The sequence below is a fragment of the Bemisia tabaci genome, chromosome 6, assembly GCF_918797505.1.
Source record: "Bemisia tabaci chromosome 6, PGI_BMITA_v3".
NCBI classification, from domain to species: domain Eukaryota; kingdom Metazoa; phylum Arthropoda; class Insecta; order Hemiptera; family Aleyrodidae; genus Bemisia; species Bemisia tabaci.
The window spans coordinates 11,571,577-11,592,943 of NC_092798.1; the positions used below are offsets into that span (position 1 = coordinate 11,571,577).

The 21,367-nt window shown below is 38.0% G+C and overlaps 4 protein-coding genes across 4 annotated transcripts in view; 2 read left to right on the forward strand and 2 right to left on the reverse strand.

The window, feature by feature from the left end:
• Positions 1–1,901: 1,901 nt before the first annotated feature.
• LOC109038696 (ribonuclease H2 subunit A) lies at positions 1,902–9,103 on the reverse strand. Its single transcript, XM_019053863.2, has 6 exons — positions 8,745–9,103; positions 7,059–7,257; positions 5,941–6,067; positions 4,323–4,506; positions 3,166–3,289; positions 1,902–2,527 (listed from the first exon to the last, which is right to left on the reverse strand). The coding sequence occupies exons 1-6, from the start codon at positions 8,905–8,907 to the stop codon at positions 2,374–2,376; spliced, it is 951 nt and encodes a 316-aa protein (XP_018909408.2). The 5' UTR covers positions 8,908–9,103; the 3' UTR covers positions 1,902–2,373.
• Positions 9,104–9,206: 103 nt separating this feature from the next.
• On the forward strand, positions 9,207–13,247 carry kin17 (kin17 DNA and RNA binding protein). The gene is made up of 2 exons (XM_019053861.2): positions 9,207–9,362; positions 10,764–13,247. Exon 2 carries the CDS (start codon positions 10,780–10,782, stop codon positions 11,938–11,940), a length of 1,161 nt encoding a protein of 386 aa, XP_018909406.2. The 5' UTR covers positions 9,207–9,362; positions 10,764–10,779; the 3' UTR covers positions 11,941–13,247.
• A 1,547-nt stretch (positions 13,248–14,794) lies between these two features.
• Positions 14,795–21,367, reverse strand: part of Nasp (Nuclear autoantigenic sperm protein) — a 50,849-nt gene continuing 44,276 nt past the window's right edge. Inside the window, exon 3 of the mRNA XM_019053838.2 lies at positions 14,795–17,868. Coding sequence (XP_018909383.1) covers positions 16,345–17,862 — 1,518 coding nt within the window. The 5' untranslated portion in view covers positions 17,863–17,868 and the 3' untranslated portion in view covers positions 14,795–16,344. The remainder of the gene's footprint in view (positions 17,869–21,367) is intronic.
• Positions 18,963–21,367, forward strand: part of LOC109038688 (uncharacterized) — a 41,349-nt gene continuing 38,944 nt past the window's right edge. Inside the window, exon 1 of the mRNA XM_019053840.2 lies at positions 18,963–19,219. The gene's annotated coding sequence lies outside the window, so the exon portion shown is untranslated. The remainder of the gene's footprint in view (positions 19,220–21,367) is intronic.

A 21,367-nucleotide genomic window follows, 5' to 3' on the forward strand; every position in this document is an offset into this window, starting at 1 on the left:
CACAAGCCTTTCGTACAGATCTGTGATGAATATGGCAGACAAACCAATCAGAAGCGAGCCTGTTCTATGCTCGTAGCTGTTTTCCCTCTACCATGCTCAAATTCCTCTTTCACCAAGTATGATTATTTTTATCGGCATGTGAAGTGTGAACAGCAAGAGAACTTAACTTATTTTCATGCCTAAGCATAACACCCGTCCAGCACACAGAGCCTCTCACCAAGTTACCCTGGTACCCTAGGTACCTCAGTTGTGCTCTCTATATGGACAGCATTTTGCAAAAAGGAACCAGCGCAATTACAGTGTTTTCTATATTCTTCTTTTATTTTAAAAATACCTACTTTATGCTCAAAATTTACACAGTTATTTCCCTTCAAAGTTAACAATTTTTGCTACCGGAAGAAGAATTGTTTGCTATTCTAAGAGATTCCAAATAATTATGAAGAAGCAACATTTTTACAACACTGCAATCATGCTGGTTCCTTTTTGTTGTCAAATGTTATCCATTTCTGCCAAATTAATGGATGCAAAACAACTGCTGATGTGGCCAACTTATAACGAATTTACAAGTTGTGGGTTGATTCTTTCGTATTTATTAAGCAGGCAAGCAACTTTTTTGCTAGTGCTCGCTAACCCACCTTGTGTAGCATTGCAATGGGTTAAGTTAGAGTAAACAGTATTAGGGAAATGGAAAAATTCCCTCGGTGCTTGGGAACGTTTTTAAGAAGTAATCTGTTTGTCATTATTGCCATTCTCATATTGTTAAGCCTCAAGGCTAATTGTAAGTCTTATCTGAAGCATTATTTGGCGAGCTGTTTCTCTTGAATTTTGGATGTGGAGCAATACTTTCAGTCAAAGTCTTAAAGATTAACATGGTTGTCGTAAGCCATTAATTGGAAGGGGCTAATATTGATGTCTTCCAGTGTCCTATGGAATTTTGATCCTGAAGTCTGGAAAATTGACTTCTAAGAGCTTGCTTTCGTCACTCCAAGTAGCTTTTTTCTCAGGCGAAAGGGGTGGAGGGTGTTCGGTTCTTAGGAATCTTTAGAATTCTAAAGAATTTTGGAATTCATCATAATCTTTTAAGTTACCAGTTAGATGAATCCTTCAGCCCTTCAGGTTATTGTTTTTTAGAGGAAATTAAAATCATATACTTCTAATGGAAGCCTTTAGTAAATGAAAGAGGTATGCTAAATTCGAGAAAGCTCCGTTGTTAGCTACCACCTAAAATCAGTCTAAATTATGAATAGCCCACACGGGACTGCGACGATGGCTGAAGTGCGAAACCGCATATTTCTGTCAACGACATAGCAGACTTCCTGACATACTTAATTCTCTCTTTGAAAAACTTGTCAACATAACTTCTTGAAAGACTTCCACGACTTTTTTTTCTTAGATAACAGAACATTCTGTGCTTTCAAGCTTTGAAGTTGGCATGCTCATAGATCTTGAGAAAAATAAAATAGCAGACATTTTTAAACACCAGAATAAAGTGTGGTTTTGCACTCTGAGCATTGATAGGTAATTTCAGTCTTTTAGCTCATTGTTGTTGCATCAATAGTACTTCTCTTTTTCACTTGTCAGAGGCTTGTATCATTTGAGATACATTGCCTCATCTAACTTCCAGATGCTTGACCTTAAAACATAAATAAAACTTAATCAAACCCCTTACAAATGAAACAACAGGAAAAATATTGAGCTCTCTTAGGTTGGTTCAGTGCAAAATATGACAATCGATCTGCTAATGAAATCATATGGGATATACTTCCTTGACCTAGTCGTCCAAAGAAAATGGAGGCGATGCATCATAATCTCACTGGAGAATTAAAAGATAAGCGAACTCATTAGCAACAAAATGAATAGTCACCCATCTTAAAACTGTGTAAAATAATTAGTGGGAAACATAAGATTTTAGAAAGATCTTTATTATCACAAAAAATAGATTGATTTTTAACGGATGAAAAAAAAATCACAGCATTGATACTAAAGTAAATCAGTGCGTACAATACTGACAAACAACTGCAGTTCTCGCCATCCTGATTTTCTCGGGATAGAGCTCAAACCCAATAAAATATTTATTAGCTCAGTGATCACAGCCAAGCTAAAGTTACAATTATCTAAACCCCACCGCTTGCCTCACTGTGTTAGACAATTTCTGACTGTAGACGGTTCAATTAAAAAATGAACTATGAATTCCTTAACCTATTTCAGTTTGGTTCCTAATTACCTGTCAAACATAAATATCATTGTTTATTAAAAAATATGTACAGTTTGATTTATTTTGTGATCAATAATATTCCATTGAGTCTTAGATGGTAAAATTTAAGAGTCACAAATAATGAATACCACAAAAATGTAAAGCTAAATAAAAAAGGCTCAGGAAATTTTGAAGCAATCGGTTACTGATAGTTTGCTCTGCTGGAAGAAGGCGTGTCTAGATCGTTTCGCCTTCTTGGCTCCTGGAGAGAAAAATGAGGTGATTGACTTGTTCTTCAGCGGTTTTCCACTCGCCTCGTCCTCTTCCTCTTCCCTGAAATTTTTTAGGAGATTAGTGAAAAAAGGGGATGAATCAAGAAAAAATTCTAAATTTGTTGATGATGCTAAAAGAAGAATTTTTAGTGTCGAAGTTAAAAGATAACTATCTTACAGTTGTTGAGAGAATCATCAAAGATAGCCATTAGCTTGGCCCGGGATGCGTCCAGAAAACAAAAAAATTAACCAGTAATTAGTGTTTTCAGCTGAATTTGTGATGTTACATCTTTCAAAAGTCTAACATCAACACAAATATACTTTGATCACTGTTTGGAAAGATAAGATTTGAGCAACCATGTCAAATGACATACTTCACCACATTTTCTAAAGCATGATACATTTTCTGCAATTGAATATAAAGATTTGATGACTTGATAGGTAGTTTTTGGTAATCGTTGAAATTTGACAATCAAAACACACCTCAGGAGTTCTTGAAACTGATGCACTTTACTTTGACAATGCCAACTATTTTAATTTAACGGTAATATTAGCCACCAAAGATGCAAATTCTATGTGAAACTTGGTTGTAATAGCCACTCAAATAGGATTCTAAGAAGCTAATAATGATTTTGATCCTATACAAATAAAAAAACAATGAAATAATTTAATAATGTGATATCAAAAACAATGTTTTACCATTGAACTGGGACTGCACTGGAAACTAGAATTTTTTCTGCTGTGGACCAGCTGAACCGAACTAGTTTAGGAAAGCCAAAAACTGGGTCAATATTTGTCTGTAGAAATTTTTTTGTTTCAGGATCTGCGAAGAAACAAGACAAGAAAGGTGAGAGAAATGTTTTACATTGGGGAAAAGAGGAAAAAAAAGTTAAAGAGTAGCAAGAAGATAAAGTTAACTCTCTGTAGCATGGTGTCATTTCTTCGCAACAACCCATTTTTGGGTTTTTAAAAAATTAAATCTTTCTTCTGCGGTGTGATTTTGTAAATTTACATCAGTGATTTTCTTTTGAGAAAAATGATTGCTACCAAAAATTAGAAATTTTAAGACAAAAATTTAGGACTTTACATTTTTACAAAAAATAAAAAATTGTGTTATCCCCCAGGATCCAAGATCCTAAATTAATTAAAGCCTTCGAGGGTTAAGGATGGAACGAAAGAGGTTGGGTGTCAGCAAAAATTTTACTCCCGATCAGTCAAATAGGCTCTAACACAAGTCAATTCTTTCCATTTTCATCCCATTTTAGTTAAACTACATTGAATCAAGTTAATTGTTATAATTGGACACAAATTTCATTTAGTTTATTATCAACTTTACTCTGTCATAAATAAAAGTTCACGCAACAATAAAAATCCATTTGGAAACAGCATACGGAGAAGATATGCAAATTTGTTTCATGTTCTTGAAAACACATTTCACACCTTTATTCAGCAAGACAATTTCAAGAGACTTCTTCTATGGGCAGTGTAATAACTTGAAGGCGCATGCCAAAAAGGCAAATTATTGGTACATGACAGAAAAGTGCCTAACTTGCGGTGTATACAATTCCTCTCATTGACACTTTCTCACTTTTTTTGGTTTTAATTTCCTTCAGTTTTTGAATAGACACACTCTGCTTTCATTAATTTAGGTCTTTCTTGTCCAGACAAAGTTTTAACGATCAGGCTGTTGATGGATGTAAAACTGCTTGGTAAGATGATGTATGAATACTATTACACCACTTTCATGGTTGGCTCACGGAAGGAAACAGGTGTTACATTTCAATAGGCTTTTAAGAATCTTGATGTCAAAAAAAAAAAGGAACTGAGCATAATTGATTAAAATTTAAAATAATTACCATTTGGATATCCACTGCCGTACTTTTTTTCTGATGATAGTTCTTCTGTGAAATTCCAAACTTCAATGGCAAAATCTCTAGTGACCTTAGCAGCTATACTGGCTGCACTGACAATTGGATAGAGCGAATCAGCTTTTTTCGATACCGTTATTTTTAGCTCTGGAAATAACCAGGATAATTTTTCCTGCAACCGGAAAGGGTACATATAAGAATAAAATATGTGCTTGACTTCCTAGGCAATGAATTAATTTTTGAACATGAAAAAAAATTGATAGAACTATTGCTTGATTATGCATCGAGAAAAGAAACTATCGTTTCTGGCTTATTTGAAAAAAAAACCGGCGCTCCGCTTCGCTCCGCGCCGGTTTTTTGGGGGGGCTTCGCCCCCCCAAGCCCCCCCAGGACGCGCGCTTCGCGCGCGTATTGTAGACGCGCGCTTCGCGCGCGCTTCTTAGTTTGGGTGTCCATTCCAGTTGTTCTGTCTTCTTAAGCGACCCGCGCGTCCACCGCGGGAAGAGTGTATTTTCCGAAGGGGGGGGGGGGGGGGGGAGGGATCAATCTGTAAGGGAATGAATTAATTTCTTGAGGCATAAGAGCAGCACAGTACGTTGCCAGCGAACGTGCTGCGAAAGGTTGTGACGGTTAAATGGTGAGATTTTGTTCAAGAACAGATCATTTAACCTGACCCACTGTGCGACGAACAATTTGTCCAGAATCTTCCTTCCCCTGACCCACTGTGCGACGAAAAGTTTGTCCAAAAACTTCTCTCCCCTGACCCACTGTGCGACGATCAGCTTGTCCAAAAACTTTCTCCCCCGACCCACTGTGCGGCCCTGCTCCGGTCGGCTCCCCTCATGCCGCGCACCCCTCGCCTAAAACTTTCAAAGCTCGCCATTCTTAAACGGCTCGGCCGATTTAGCTCAAATTCAATACCAAACCAGTCCTAGGGGAGAACTACCACCTATAAAAATTTCAGCTCAAAATATTCATTTTCGCTCGAGTTATCGAGTGGACAAGATTTCACCTCCCCCCACTTTCGAGCCCCACCCCTCAAAATCTATTGCCTCAAATTTCAATTTTTTTTCGCAGAATAGTAGTCCTAATGAGTCTCTACAAAATGCAAAAAAATTGGTCAAAATATCTTTCAACGTAAGAAAGATATAACCACTCAAAAATCGAAAAATCTTGAAAAGGCGGAAATACATACATACATACATACATACATATATACATACATATATACATACATATATATATACACATGAATTTGAATGGCATATATTTTCGTGATCTACGACCCGTGATCGATGCTCTTCACAAGGTCTCGGGTCTGGGTCCGACATCATGGGAGAATGCAATAGTGTATTTCCTTCGGAAAATACACTAACAACGCATGTGCTGATCTTTTTTCACTTGAGAAGTGCATACACTTACTTGGCATGTGCTCTAAAATTGATAATTACCTCAAGTGTTACATGAAACATTTTACCATTCCTTCTCAAGATTTATAGGCTTTCATTATTCTATTTTTCAAAGCAGCTTCGTTCTGATGATTTACTATGAGTGCAGACTGTGTTTACAACATCGGTCACATCTTTGCATAGAAAAATCAACTTACCTGATACTTTTCCGGTGGACCAACAGTGTCGACAAAGACTTCACACACATTTACACCATGTGCTTGTGCTTTTTTGATCAAACCAATAGCAGAGTCGTGAGACACTTGATTTAAGGAATACTTTTGTCTGCAAAAAAGTAAGAAACTTGTGTAAAAAAAAGAACTTTGCTAATGGACAATTCGATAAAAAATATTCTGAGTTTTTGAAAATTAATTTATTGTTTACTAAATTTTCCCAACAATTCTCAGTTGAGAATGTATTTGAAGGGGTGCAGAAAATTCCCGACCATGCCAACAGTCCAGTCTTGTGCCAGTCCTGTGAAATGGGCAAACCCCTGCAAGGATAGGAAAAAACAGGAAAATCTCCACAAAAATTGGACAAAATAGGAATATTTTGTGCAAAATATGACATACTAGCGGTGAATAAGTGCGATTTTTTGGGCAAAGGTTTTCTTTTCTATTTACTTCCTCAGAAAGAAGCAACTGTAAATTTTGGTTGAAAATGGAGGAGGGTTTGGAAGATTCTGCGCCCCTGCTTATTTGAGTTGAAGCTGTCTTGTGAAATTAAAATTCAGAGTACTATTTACTACCTCAGATACCATCTTTAAGACTATCGAAATCTCAATAAGAAGTGAAATTAAAGTTATGCTTAATCTCTATGGATAGTGCCCATTAGGAGAGCCGTGCATCATCCTGATCGCCCTGAGAATCAAGGAGCCTAATTGCACCGCCAAAAGCAAAAAAGCAAGAGACTAAGAGGAAGACATTAAACGTCATGCCCATGATGCCAGGTGAATATCCCAAATTGGTCCACATAATTTGAGCAGGAAACATTAGGGCACATAAACTTGTAAAAAGATACTTTGTCTTGTCATAAAATTGCCTGTGTCCAAGATGTGTGACAAATCATTTTTTACTGGGCAAGAATTTCCTTCCTCAACTGTAGTCCACCCATTAATTATTTATTGATGATATTTTTTCAACAGACTTGCTCAACAATTTTGGCACCTTAGGAGGATGTCAATTTAAAATCCAAGGTAAAAGAAACATGGCAAAATTTGAGAACATAGTTCTATTAATGCACTGATCAAGTTGAAAAAAGAAGAGACCATACAAACCTTCGGAACATGTTTCGACAGATATTATTAGGGGAAATGGCTTCCACCATCCAACCGAGAGTTTCTGTTTCTTCACACATTTTTCCAAGGATAACCTGCCGCTTTTCATCTGTGAGACTTTTAGAATCAGCACAACCAAGTGTTTTCAAGACTTCCTCTTTGCTTTTAGGGCAGAAACAGATTCCATAATTCATGGGACCTGAGAACAGATAAGTAAAACTTTGAGAGAAGAGGGTTTGATTTAGATAGGTGATCATTTTTGTGAGAACTCCTGTGAGAAGTGGTTGAGCTTAACAAAGTGAAATTTTAGGACTGTTTTAATCCATGGAACTTGATGAATCGGATTATCTGCCATTCAAAGCGGATCACCCTCGAGGTTAAAGTTGCACTTAACCACCACCAAGGTGGACAACCACCTTAAAGGAGCGATCCAAGCTTTCTAATGGAATGGTTTGAGTGGGCTGGTCCAGGGCCGGATTTAGCTTTTTGCCGCCCCTGGGCAAGCTACATTTTGCCGCCCCTAGGCAAGCTACATTTTGCCGCCCCTGGGTCTACAATATTTCGCCACTACATTGTCAACAGTATTCCCCCCTCCCCGCACTCCCAACTTCCCACGCCATCAGTCTCATCTTGCCCCCCCCCTCTGGCGCCGCATGGGCGCGTGCGCGTAGCTGTTTCAAAATGCGCCACGAATATATGAAATGGAATGGATGGATGAGGCAAAAATACAATGTGGAGACAAAGTTGAAGCTAGTGTAGCTCAATGTATTACTTACAATGTATTTTCGGAAGATTAGGTTAAAAAGTTTTTCTCCGGGTTTTCAGTCTAGCAAAGCTGTCAACCAGAGCATCGACGTCTAAATTGATTGTCAAGTCTGCCTCGATGTTAAAAATTGCCTACTGTTTAGTTTCCCTTGGGATCACTCCAACGAACGATCATCGTAGCGCTCGAGGCCGGACCTAGAGGGCGACAACTTTGCCGCTCCCTTCCTTCATACATTTTGCCGCTCATCTTTTCACTTTGCTCCGTCTCTGTCTCCATTTTTTTCTTTTTTCTCGCTTTAACTTTCAATTAACCCAGTGCCAAAATTTGCCCATCGCCAAAATTTGCCGCCCCTCAAAATTTGCCGCTATGGGCATGTGCCCCAACGCCCTATAGGTAAATCCGGTCCAGGATGAGAAAGTAACGCAGTTCACCCCAGTCCATATGGTTCACGTAAAAAATCTCTTAAAATTTACCGGTTACAGCAGTAAGTAACTTAACAGATAAGTATGCATTTCCTACTCCTGGCACCATAATTGAGGGGCTTGGAGGACAAGGCGCATAAGTGCAGTTTTTGAAAAAATTGAGATATCAATGATTTCGAGCGAAACTAGTCTCCGTGCATATTCTGTGAAAAATTTGCTCCCAAACTCTATTTTTAAGCACTAGAAAGTCAGTTTGAACTATCTTTCTGCCATGAGGCTCCATGTGATTTCAAAACTTCAAACGTATATTTCTCGAAATAGCAAAAACCAGACTTATGCGCCTCGTCCTCCGAGCCCCTCAATTAATGATCATCTCAGCTGTAGTGAGGTCTTAATTTGGACAGCAGTAAATTACGGAGGATGTTGCTGACGTCCTCCTAGAAAGTAAGATGAATTATTGTGAGATCTTGGTATACTGTGACGATTTATCATGCTTACCCAGAACGGGCCCTCTTCCAGCTTCATCGATGCCTAAGATGCATGGTTCGGTTTTGCAACAAAACGGAATGCTAGACATCAGGAAGATATTCTTGGTGTTATCATTGTCTCGAAAAATGGGTTTGATTTCATCGACAGATTTGACGGTGAATGTTTTCTCCATCTTATCTCGATTCAAGGCTTCTTAAAGATTGGGAGATAAAAAGAGTGAGGATAGTATCGAAATTCAACACATTTCAAGTAGTTATTATTGGCTTTGATAAGAGGAATAAAGACTATAAATTTGTTTGAACTTTCAGCACACACGATTTTCGGTGGATAGAGAGGAAAACTAAGAAAGCTCATGAAGAACGAGACAAAAAGCTGCAAAAGCACAGGTGGTTTGTTTACACTTTTCCCGCAAAAATTTTTTGTCATCGATGATTTTTCGGGGGCGCATCGATGAGCTTTAAAGGTTATGTTACATTATTTACAAACATCGTTATCAGTCGTTTTCTAATTTTCTGAAGTTTCTTTTCGTGGTTTTTAAACTTATTATGAGTTGATTCCAATTGCAAACATTTTCTGACACTTTTTCTTGATTTTGCAGCATTAGGATACAAAAGGTTGAATAGTTTGGTAAGCCATCCATTCCTGTTAGTCCTCTTAATCTATCAATGCTCAAGTTCTCCTGACGCTGGTCTTCTCCGAGATCATTGTAATTAATCATTGATATGTATTAATTATGTATTTAATACTCATCATATAATTTTCGATAAATAAAGACTCTCACTTTAGGATCATGTTTTGTATGTCTCCTAACAGTAAATCAGCCCTTCTGCATCTTATTGTTTTATCGAGTGTAATACATGATACCATTTTATCTGGTGCAAGTTAAAGGACAGGGAAATCTGGCCGGATATGGGAGAAAGTGAGGAAGTAATGGACTTACTCTTTTGTGGGACTTTTCACAAAATACATTCCGCTGAAAATCCGATTGTTTGACCCCACTACCTTGTCGTACATGCCCATAATTGGGGTCTGCATTCCTCTATAAAAGTTACGTAAAGATCAAGTTTACCAAGGCGGATAAAGAATGGTGATGGCATTTCGTACCCTCTGGACGTCCTTGGTATCGGGTACATAGGGGTCATGGGCTGGCCGAGGCCGGCTCAACCTCAGATTGCACGGCAAAACCTGTACCCTCCTGACGTCACAATGCTTCAAGATGGCAGCCAAAATCGAAATGCGACCACCATTCTTCTTCCGCCTTGCAAGTCCACCTCTGCTAATCTTACGTATAGAGATGAATTATAATATCTAACGATAGATATATCTACGTAGATGTAATGCTCCATGAATTACGATTCATGAACAGCTTCTGAGCACCTATACAAGGTGATTTGAAGTCCTGCACCACCAGCATTAAGTATTACCTGGATAACTTTTGAACAAATTCAGGTAGACTTGAAATTTTGTGAGCACTCCTACCGAGGTCAAAGGAAACGTCTTTTGGCATCCCCCAAAATTTTGATTGGATCACCCTGAAAAGGGGCAAGAACCTTAAGGATTAAGGGAGTGGTGCAAGGCTTTTGGATCACCCTGTATAGTGATCCAAAATGGATCCATCATCTCTGAAGTAGCAAAAGGAGTTGATTCCTTTCTTTCAAAATAAGCCTCATTTTGAGACTACATTTTCCGTTATGATTCACCACACTTGCTACACGAGTGTGGGTTCATGTCAGTATTATTGAGGTTGAGTTTTCCTATGATGTGATATTTTCGTATGTAGCAAAATAATCTACCTACCAATTATCTAATTGGATATTATTACTGCTTGCCTAATAATGTGCCTGTCCTTACGAAATTAGTTTTTTATGCATCATCGAAGATCCTCACGGATTCTTTTCAACCATATTTTCCATTTATTCAACCATTTTTGTACCTTCATTATATGATTAATTAATATCCCAAGTAAATCATTTCTTGCCACAGATGCTCATAGCAAATTCATTGACTGCTGCAATTTTCTGTTTTCAGAAGCTGACTTGGAAGAATGGGAAAGCACGAGGTCGGAACCCCAAAATACATTGCCAATAAAATCAAAGCCAAAGGATTACAAAAGCTCAGATGGTACTGTCAAATGTGTCAGAAGCAGTGTCGAGACGAGAATGGCTTCAAATGCCATACCAGCTCCGAGTCCCATCAGCGGCAGCTACTCATATTTGCAGATAACGCAGACAAGTATATCGATGAGTTTTCCAAGGAGTTCTCTGATGGCTACCTGGAGCTCTTGCATCGACAGTTTGGTACGAAACGAGTGCATGCAAACAAGGTATATCAAGATTACATCGCTGACCGCGATCATCTGCACATGAATGCAACTCAGTGGGAATCCTTGACTGAATTTGTTAAGTGGCTGGGTCGTGAGGGTAAATGTGTCGTTGATGAAACAGAAAAAGGATGGTTTGTTTCATACATCGAGCGAGATCCAGAGACAATTGAGCTCCAGAATCAACTGGCAAAGAAAACTAAAATGGAAAAAGATGATGAAGAAAAGATGCAAGAATTCTTCGAGCGCCAAGTCAAACTAGGACAGCAGTCCAGCTCGTCCAGGAGGGTCAGTGCGCCTTCAGAATTAGTCAGGGAGAACGCAGATGAGAAGTTAACGCTTAAGTTGGTCACAAAAAAAACAATGGAGCCTCCTGCTCCAAAAAGAACCCTGTCAGCGCTAGAAAAACTAGAACTTGAGGAAAAAGAGAGACGAAAGAAGGCCAGAATAGAAGAAAAGAAAGCAGAAGAGAGGAAGCGAGAAAAAGAAGAAGAGGTGAAACCAATCAGGAAGGCACAAGATAATGAAGATGGATGGCTGAGTGAGGACATTGTTGTCAAAGTTGTACTTAAATCTTTAGGTGAAAAGTATTACGGGAAGAAAGGTTATGTTACTAAAGTCTTGGATAAGTATGGTGCTTTAGTGAAGATGATTGATACAGAAGTTAAATTAAAGCTAGATCAAGATCATTTGGAAACAGTAATTCCAAATATAGGTAGACAAGTTAAAATTTTGAAAGGACCTCATAAAGGGTCAGTAGCTGAGTTGGTAGACATTAACACTAATAAGTTTTGTGTTCGGCTTAAGGTTATTTCAGGGAAATCTAAGGGTGAAATTTTGGATAGGATACCATATGAGAACATGAGTAAATTGTACACAAGATGAAATCTTGTAGAATGTTTTATTGATTTTGTTACATAAGTATTTGACTGTCCATATTCTCCGGTGTTTAGTTGAGCAATGTATGTATGTTGACACAATGTATGGCTGTATTGGTGTCAGACTGACGAGGATATAGCAGTGTTGAGCTTACCTACAACAGTCATTTCATCTCTTCATGAAATACAATTGCAATGAGGTTGATAAAACCTGCCTAAGGAGAAAATCCGTCACTTAGTGTAAGTGATTTGGAGGAACAACAAAATTTTTTGCTTTTCAATGAGCATATTTTACAGCCTGACGATAATTCCTACCTTAAATCATACTTGAATATTTAAACTTTAAAAACTGGATTGCTGTTCATTTGAATGTTGTTGACATGGTGTAATTTCTTCCATAAAACTAATCACACGTTTTTAAGGACAAATAACGCTTCCAACACCAATTCTCTTCAACAGCCAGTTTCCTTTTTTGAAATCACGATTGATTCGATCTATCAATTTTGTACAAACAAATTGCATGGCAGCACAAAAATTGTAACTTTTAAAAAAAAATTTTCATTGTTAAAAATTTAGATCTTTAAGTGTCCTCTTCATAGCACAAACCCTCTTTTGATTCTTGTACATTCAGTCCAATCTACAGAGCTGTCTCTAAAGGCATTTCACACATATAATCTCAAATGTATTAAAAATTACAGCCTTCTCCTGTAATCATGATTTTCAAGGGCTTTAACCACTGTCATTAAAGCCTGTTCCTATCAAATTTTTCAAGAAAGACATGCTCTCTTTTGATGATTGGTTGGATCATCTTTGGAAATCATGCCTATCATGACACTTAAAGAATTCAGCAAGAGAAAACAGGCACCTATGGTCACTTTTCTTTCAGTTTAAAATTGAGTTTTCTTATAATCCGTTTTAAATGTGCCAGTGGTGTCTGTATCATGACTTTAAAAATTGCCATGAAAGAATGAATCACTGGGACCCTCGAATTAATCTATCCCCCTTTCTCGATTAATGGCTGATCATATTAATTATTTTCTCTCGACCAACTTGTTGCTCTCTTTAAAACGAATGGATCTTAGAACTGTACTTTAGTTGCTCCAGTGCTCAATATTTCAGCATTTAAAAACTGATTGATATACTGTATCGACCACCTAACTATCCAAATCAGCAACCCATGCCTGAAGTAGCCGTCACCTCATTATCGGAGATATTGTAGTACCACATTCGCTGCTTACCCAAAATTTAATTTGTAACTGAAAAATTAATTTGCATTGATATTTCTGAGCAATACAGTACCCATGACTGAAATAACTGCTTATTGTTTTTTAATCCAGCAAACTCCCATTCCTACCCCTATACCCTTCATACCTTGTTTTTATAAAATAACTAGGGAGCTGTACCCCTTGACCGCTTCGAGCCCCATATGTCAAACGCCACTCTCATGATTTTATATTATAGAGTAAAATATGCCATCATCCATGGGTAAAGGGTGGGTTAGTAAAGCTGAAAAGCTCTAATTTGTGATAACTGTTCCTTTGTTGAGAAAATAATTTTATAACATTTTTGCTACCTACAAGAAACTTCCTAAAATGTCAAACCTAACTGAAGCTACAATTTAAGTTTGCAGCTATCCATTAAAAGAATCTGCCATGCTCCGAGTTCTACCTGGTCTGATTTAAAAAGCCTCCTACTACCAGAAAATTAACTCTACTGCTTGCAATTTGTTCTTCGGAATAGAAGAACTTACTTCATTAAAAACTTAAACTCGAATCCCTTAATCTAACTTGCTGAACATTCCTCTTCTGAAAAATGTTCCTCCAGCAGGGCTGCCACAGAAATGAGAAAATGCCATGATTCATTGCCAAAATTCCCTGATCTTGGAGAATATGCCTGATGGCTAAATATACATAATTTAAGATAGTTTTCACACAAAATTTGTTGTTTGAAAGACAAACCTTTTCCAGAAATAAAAAAAATGACTTAGCAATTTTTCCCTGACACTTCCGTAATGATCCCTAACATTTCCAGATTTTCCCTGACAGTGGCAACCTTATCCAAACACTTGAGGTCCCCTTTCTGAAGGATGTTAATGGAGAAAATTCCAAATAACAAAGCTCAGCCTACAATGTTGCAAAGTTCCTACCATATGGACGTATTTCTATCAAACGGAACTATGTGCATTATGAAGTGAGCCCTGTTATGCATGTATTCTTATGGGTCTCAGGGCTCATGTCTTTATGCACATAGTTCCGTTTGACAGAAATACGTCCATATTGTACTGTTTGCAAAATTAACTGAACTGCTTGCAACTACATAATGATTCTTTGCAATACTTGGTTTTTCATTGAAAACTCAAATTCTGAATTGATTAATCAACACTCCGTTCGACTTTTCTTCTCTCTTTCAACAATATTTTTTAAAATTTTCCATGAAAAAAACAAACAGTAATCTCCAAGAAAAAAATGGAGTTCAAGCAAAAATAATCAAACACCATAATCAAAATCCGCCGTCTTGTCAGTTTTACCACTCACATTGTGTACTGATTAATTGTGTGTGGCAGATGAATGGTTTGACATTTAAGAATATTGTTTTCCAGCCTCATACATTTACCAACAATCACAACTCGCGACTAAGAGATTTTAATGTTTCTGATCTAACTGCAACATAGATCATTCCGACTCTTCCTCTTAAATACCCTATCTACCAAAAATAGAAGAGTCAAGATTTGAACTCCTGAACATTGTTTCAAGCACTGTAATAATTGGCGACTAGAAAGTTAAATTATCTGGTTTCAGATGTAAATGAACTTAAATAAGAAAACATTATCAAAAAGAAAGGAAAAGAAATAAGAACATTCATGAAAAAGTGAAGACATTTATTGATCAGAAAAGGAACAAATTATTTTCATGATAAAAAAATACAGCTGCAGGAAAAATCAGCAATGGTATAAAACTACACGCTACAGAGACCTCATGAGGAATGGGGGAAATAATACGTTTACTTCTTTCACAGTTTTGAGTCTTATACAGAGTTGATACTTGATTTTCAAAATTTCTGGGTCAAGAATAGGGTTGTTAAATTAATAAAGTGCAAGTATTATTGCTTCTTAGTAGTAAGCACTAATTTTAAATGACTTTTGAACAATAGCAACGTACTTTAGAGAAATATCCGTCCAGTCTTGGGAATTTATCAGAAATAATAATGAACAATTTACACTTCTTCACGTGCTAATATAATATCCGGTGTAACCAATTTTTTCAAATGTTAAAAAGACCCATTGTGTGTTTCATCATCTGTGCAAAACTTACAATCAGCATAGAGAGTAAAAGTACAAAAATCCTATTCAGCATTACAGGGATGGTTTAAAAATAAATTGAAAATGATGGTTTTGCCGTACGACTCAACTGATAAAGAATGTGTGCAAGGGATCATTTCAAATCCTCAAACATGGAACACCATTAAAATAAACCTTGTCACATGCAAAGGCGAATATTGTGATGAAAATGAGTCCTGTCCTTTTGAAAGGAAAAGGATTATACGTACATTGAATTGGATCAGAGAATAAAAGCTTATAAAGACAATACCCCCAACAGGAAAGTGAAAAAATTACAGATAATTGACAAAATACTGATCTATTTGTTAGATTTCTGTTGTGAAACCTTGTCAGCAAAAATTCTTGTTTACTTTTTGAAAAATTAAATTTACATTCATTCATTAAAAATATGCATCTAGCACAAGTTAAATGCAAAAAAAGCCACCATTATGCAATGCAGCTTTGATTAAAAACTATTCAATTAGAGAAGGCTTTTTGAACCCTTGACCAACATAATATGTGCTTTTAATGTCAGAAGAAATTTTACAGGTAAGAAACAGGGACATGGATCTAAAAGATGACAGTGTGAAAAAAATGTATTTTACAAGGTACACATTAAAGTTTATAATAAAATGAATTGGAAGCTTGCTACTGTTTCGTACACCTAAAACAGCTGAAAGTGAATGAAGAGTACGGATATTATTTTTTAGCTGATTCACACATTTAAGGGAGATGGGATAAAAGACAACCTAACAAAACCATATTTTTGCAGTTTTTAAAAACATTAATTGAATTTACCTTAAATATCAATCATAATTTATTTGAAAATACTGCAGTCAGAGAGCTTAAATTAAAATAAAAAATTTGACTGTATCGACCCTTCCTATCTAAAAAGACATGGGTGCATGTTTTTCATTTCCTAATTTCACTTACACCTATATTTACAGAGAAACAGTTACAATTTGATAATCTAGTTAAATAATTTAATGAATGCATGATTAACATCGATTCTGAAAGACAATAATTAGAACTAGTGTATGAGGAATTATTTAAAGAAAGTGGAGAATCTCAGAGCTTGTCCACTGGGTGATATAATTAAGCTGAATTGGATCCAACTTCTTTCATTTCTGCATCGGTGGAAACGGGTTCACTCTTTGACTCACCTTCTTTTTTCTCGGTTTCAGTGACCTCAGGGGCTGCTTTTTTAATTTTACACTCAGACCCTTCAGCCTCTTCCTCAGGTTTCCGCTTCTTTCGGATGAGATGCGAGATATCCATTGCGGGTTTGCAGGATGAGGAAGAGGAACTTTCACCTTCTTTTGCTTTACTGGGAATTATAGAAGCACTAATGGCTCTCAAGGTTTCTGCTTTGAAATCTTCCATGTCAGCTATTTTCTCATCTATCTCCGGGATGATGCTCTCAATTTCCTTGATCTCCCCATCCAGGCTGTAAAATGCGTTCACTTTATCCTTCTCGTCTGGTTCCGTCTTGCCCTTCAAGTTCTTGATCCTTAATTGAAGCACTTCTTTGGCTTTCTTGAAGTACGAAATAGATCTATCATGGAAATTAGCTAGAGAACACGCAACTCCCAATTGAAAGTATGTTTCAGCCACTCCTCTGTCGTCTGCGCTCAAGATTTTTTGCTGCAGATCCAAGCTCTTGGACATATCTTCAATTGCTTGTTCATAATTTTCTGTCTCTAAACTAACCTCACCCAATTTTAAAAGTGTATCTGCTAGTTTTTCATCTGATTTCTGCCTTTCATAAATAGTTTTGGCTAGCTCGAGCATTTCCCAAGCAATCTGGAGGTTTGTAGCGTCTTCTTCTACTTCTTTCTCTACATCTTCACCTTCAGCTCCGCCTTCCTTGGCACTCTCACCATTCTCAACAGTTTCCTTGCTGGTTCCTTCTTTTCCTTCTTCTGGCTTTTCTTCAGCATCCTTTTTGGCATCAGCACTGGTGTCCATTTCAGCATCATTTTTGGTGTCTTTGCTGGCATCTTTTCCGTCCTTTTCAGCATCCTTCTCGCTGTCCTCTTCATCTCCTTCAGCCCCATCTTCTTCCTCTTCTTCTTCATCCTCCCCACTTTCCTCCTTGTCTTTCTCAATGGCTGGCCCTAGTACACCGCTCTCTTCTCTGGCAAGTTCCAGCAATGCCTTCCCGTAGCTGAAATAAACATCACCGCATTCGTCCGCAAGTTCACCAAATATTTCTGAGAACTTGGCACAGCAGTCACCCAATGTTGCTACAGCAGATGCATAGTCCTTTACTAAATAGTGACGCTTACCTTGAGCTAGAAGGATATAAGCCTCATTTTTTGTAGGCGATTCATGATACTTTTCTTCGACTTTCTTCTCAGATTCTTCAGTGCCATTTACTTCCTTAGCATCACCGTTAGCCTCTTTACCATTTGTAGACTCGGAGCTGATCTTCTCGCCATTTGTAGACTCAGACTTTTCATCAGCCACTGATTCAGCACCATTGCTTTTAATTTCTGCAGCTGGAGTTTCAATTTTACTTTTGAGTTCACATTTCAAGTCCTTGTCAGTCTCCGTGGGGGGTACTGTGGCTGTTTCTTGAACTTTGGTTGGGGAAGCTTCCTCTTTCGCCATGGCAATCTGAAGCAGACAAAACAAGATTACGATTAATATGCTTCCGGGCGTATAACATGAAAAAAATCAGTTTTGGCGAGGCGGATAAAGTTGTCAGCCTGTACCGTGAAAAACGTATTTTCGAAGGAAATTTATGCGACAAAATCCTAAAAAACTATACATAGGGTAGGAGATCGCAGGATTTTAATACCAATTCACGCCCTCTATTGGCACACAAAAAAGAATCTAAAATGCTTGCAACTTTTTTCTAAGCACTCAATTGCAAGTTTATCATTGAGATTTCAGGATCTGTTTTCCGGCCCAACATTAAAAAATTCCCGCTGCTTAAAATTTCACCTCCCTGGACTAGGGCGGTCCTTTATTCTCTTGTGGACGATCACATACAAGGATCATAAAACCAAGGATGCAAACTTTCGTTCCGCTGGAAAGTGAGATTTCATTTTCAATGTAATTTCAACGATTTTTCAGGGGCTGCGTATCCAACCCGCGATAATTTCCGAGATTTCAGTCGGAAACATCTAACTTTTAAAGACTCACATACCCCCCCCCCCCCCCTCCGTTTTTCCGAAAATAAGACTAAACTATTTCTATGCACTTCATGGAAGACCGAGTCCATTGCGAAAATTTCATTCCTGAAGGAATATTTATGAGATTTTCCATGTCTGCATTAGAGTTCAGAGCGGAGAGAAAAGAAACTCCCGGCTATTCACATCAATTCCCTGATTATCCTTGATATTACCCGTTCCCTGATAAATCCGGGTGATTCCCGGGTTTTCAAGATCCCGGACACCATCTTTACGTAAATCTCGCAAAACCGCCAATACCTAAAAATCTGGCCTCTACTCGGAGATGGTGTGATCAACTCGATCTTGGCAACGCGCGGCAAACCAGAACCACAGACACCTCACTAATGCACCGGGCTCGGCCTCTGATTGGAGGGTGGGGAGATGGTGGTAGGGAAACTCCATGAACAACTTCGAAGCGCGCGAGCACAAAACAAAAGCTTCGTTCCAGAAAACCCGTCGGGGGGACGAGGAGGGGGGAGCCCATAAGTTGGGTTTCAGCGTGCGCCGGCCGGGAACGGTGCGGCTTGGCGCCAGTCTGCCGGGGGCCCGATACACGGGTTGCATAAGGATCGCGGCGCAACGCTCCAGTCACACGCTCGCACCGCGACCGAGAGGACTCGGCCCGCGCCTCGTAGTTCCGCCGCCGAACCGCTAGAGTGCGCAAAGAGGATACGCGAGACGCACGGATCGCGGTCGCTCCAGAAAGACGGATTCGCCGAGACAGATTTCGCTTTCAGATCGTCGGAGAAACCTGCGGACTTGGATTTTCGAGGGTTATCGAGAGTTAACAGGTTAATATTGAGATCACACTTCATCCAATGTCAGGGTGGATCGCCGAATTTAAACGGGGAAAATTTAGACTGCACTTAATTTTAAAAACATTCCGCACTCCATTTGTAAGGAAGTCCGCGGACAAGAACTGAGTCAAAGAGAATGCTGAATGTATCGGTGAAAAATCAACATTTTGGCAACATACTTAGGGTGGATGATTGATTATTAAATCTGTTGAAAAAGAGATCGGGGTGGATACCTAAATATTAACGGCGACTGCACCTTTGAGTTAATGACCTGGCGAGCATTTGCACGACATAATGACTCATGTATCATAGAAAAACTGCTATGGGAAGAAGCTCAATTGCTAAAATTTACGTACATTCGATTTGCATACAGTATCCAACCATTTTAAATCTCACTCTGAGGAGCCAAAAAGGAGACATGACAATATAAAAATTGACAGGGTATGGTAACGTACTTCACGTGGATAACTGTGCAAAGTCGAGAAAAAATGTAGATAAAAAAAATCAGTGCTCAAAATATTCCAGGCTGAGTACACACGATATTTTATTTTATACGGATTTGGGTATTTATGTTTCATACTGTGTACACACGTCTTTCATGTAGTCGAATTCTTCGCATGTGGCATTTCGACGGTGAAACTACCAAACCACGTATCTCGGTTTGCGACGTCGCAGACTTCCTGTCATACTTTATTTTTTAAATGAAAAACTACTCAACATCCAGTCTTGAAAATTTCTGTGATTTTTCCTCTTCGTGCGGAGAAAATTCCGTGAAAATTTCAAAGAATGATATTGATTTGGTCTACTTCAAAAAAATAAAATGTGAGCGTAGATTTTTAAACACCGCAAACGAGATACGTGGTTTGGTAGTTTCACCGTCGATTTAGGCATCATTAGAGGGAGCGAAAAAAGCAAAAGCCGTCTCGTCCTAAAAATATCGGAAGATCGAGAAAACTGATTTGGCGTTCAGTAGAGAGGAATTAGGTTTTTTGGAAAACAGCCCCATGGTCAAACTTGTTGTTCCGCGAAGAACCAAGTTTTTAAGGATCTTTTGAATTATCTCGGAATTAAATTTGGAATAAAGATAGTTTTTTTAGAGTTACAATAACTGTTTTTCACTTTTTATTGCCGGAATAGAACCAATTGTTAATAATTCTTCTGCTTTCAATTGAGTAACTTTTCGTGACCCCGACAAGAATTCTCAGAAAAACGCCAAAACCTATCTGGCTTATCACCGTGAACGATGGAGAAATGAGGTTTAATTCAAATCCACGCTCGATATGTACAGTTCTTTAGGTAACGTAGAAAAACTATCCTTACGCATTTTTGTCGAACATTGCTGAAGTACATTATGTAGGTGGACTGGCGTTTATCATTGAACTTCAACAGAGTTCACGGGGGTCTTTCGTCGAAAGAAATTCACGCAACCTACGATCAATAATCACAGCGAATTAAAATTCACGCAACCTACGATCAATAATCACAGCGAATTAGAAAAACTTGAAAAAGTCTACTGGTCTTTAAGCGATAGAAGTGTAGAAAATCCTCCACTAATTTCAATCAACTACGATGGGAAGCATTCCGTCACTCGAAGTCGCATTATCTGATGGAAAGACAACAATTCCAAATTGACAATTAAAATTTGATAAAATTGCTAGAATAATCAACATTTAAGCGATTTCACTTTATTTTTACGCGATAAAATTTTAATCTATCGTCATGTTTTCGCCGATGATACTGTAAAAATCGGCATCGACTAAGGAGCGATGTCATCGTAGTACATCCCAATAAGGAGAGTAAAGTTTGAAAAACTGGCAAGCACCATTGTTAGGATTGTGCATTCTGTTTCTCGCATCGAATAATATTGATTTCCTTCGCTGGACAAACTTAACATTGAGAAATTTTTCCTACATTTTTAACATATTTTCATGATCAAGAATTATTATTCTCGAGCCTCTGGAGACCTTTCAAATAAAGAAAGCAGTTGCACGAATAAAGCGCATTTAATGACGCTTAACATGTTTTGTAGGGACCACAACGCAGGGGAAGAATTTTAACACTACAGGACATGCTCTTCACCAGTATGTTTTTTTTTTTTTTTTTTTTTTTTTTTAATCGGATATTTATAAACGTGTTAGAAGA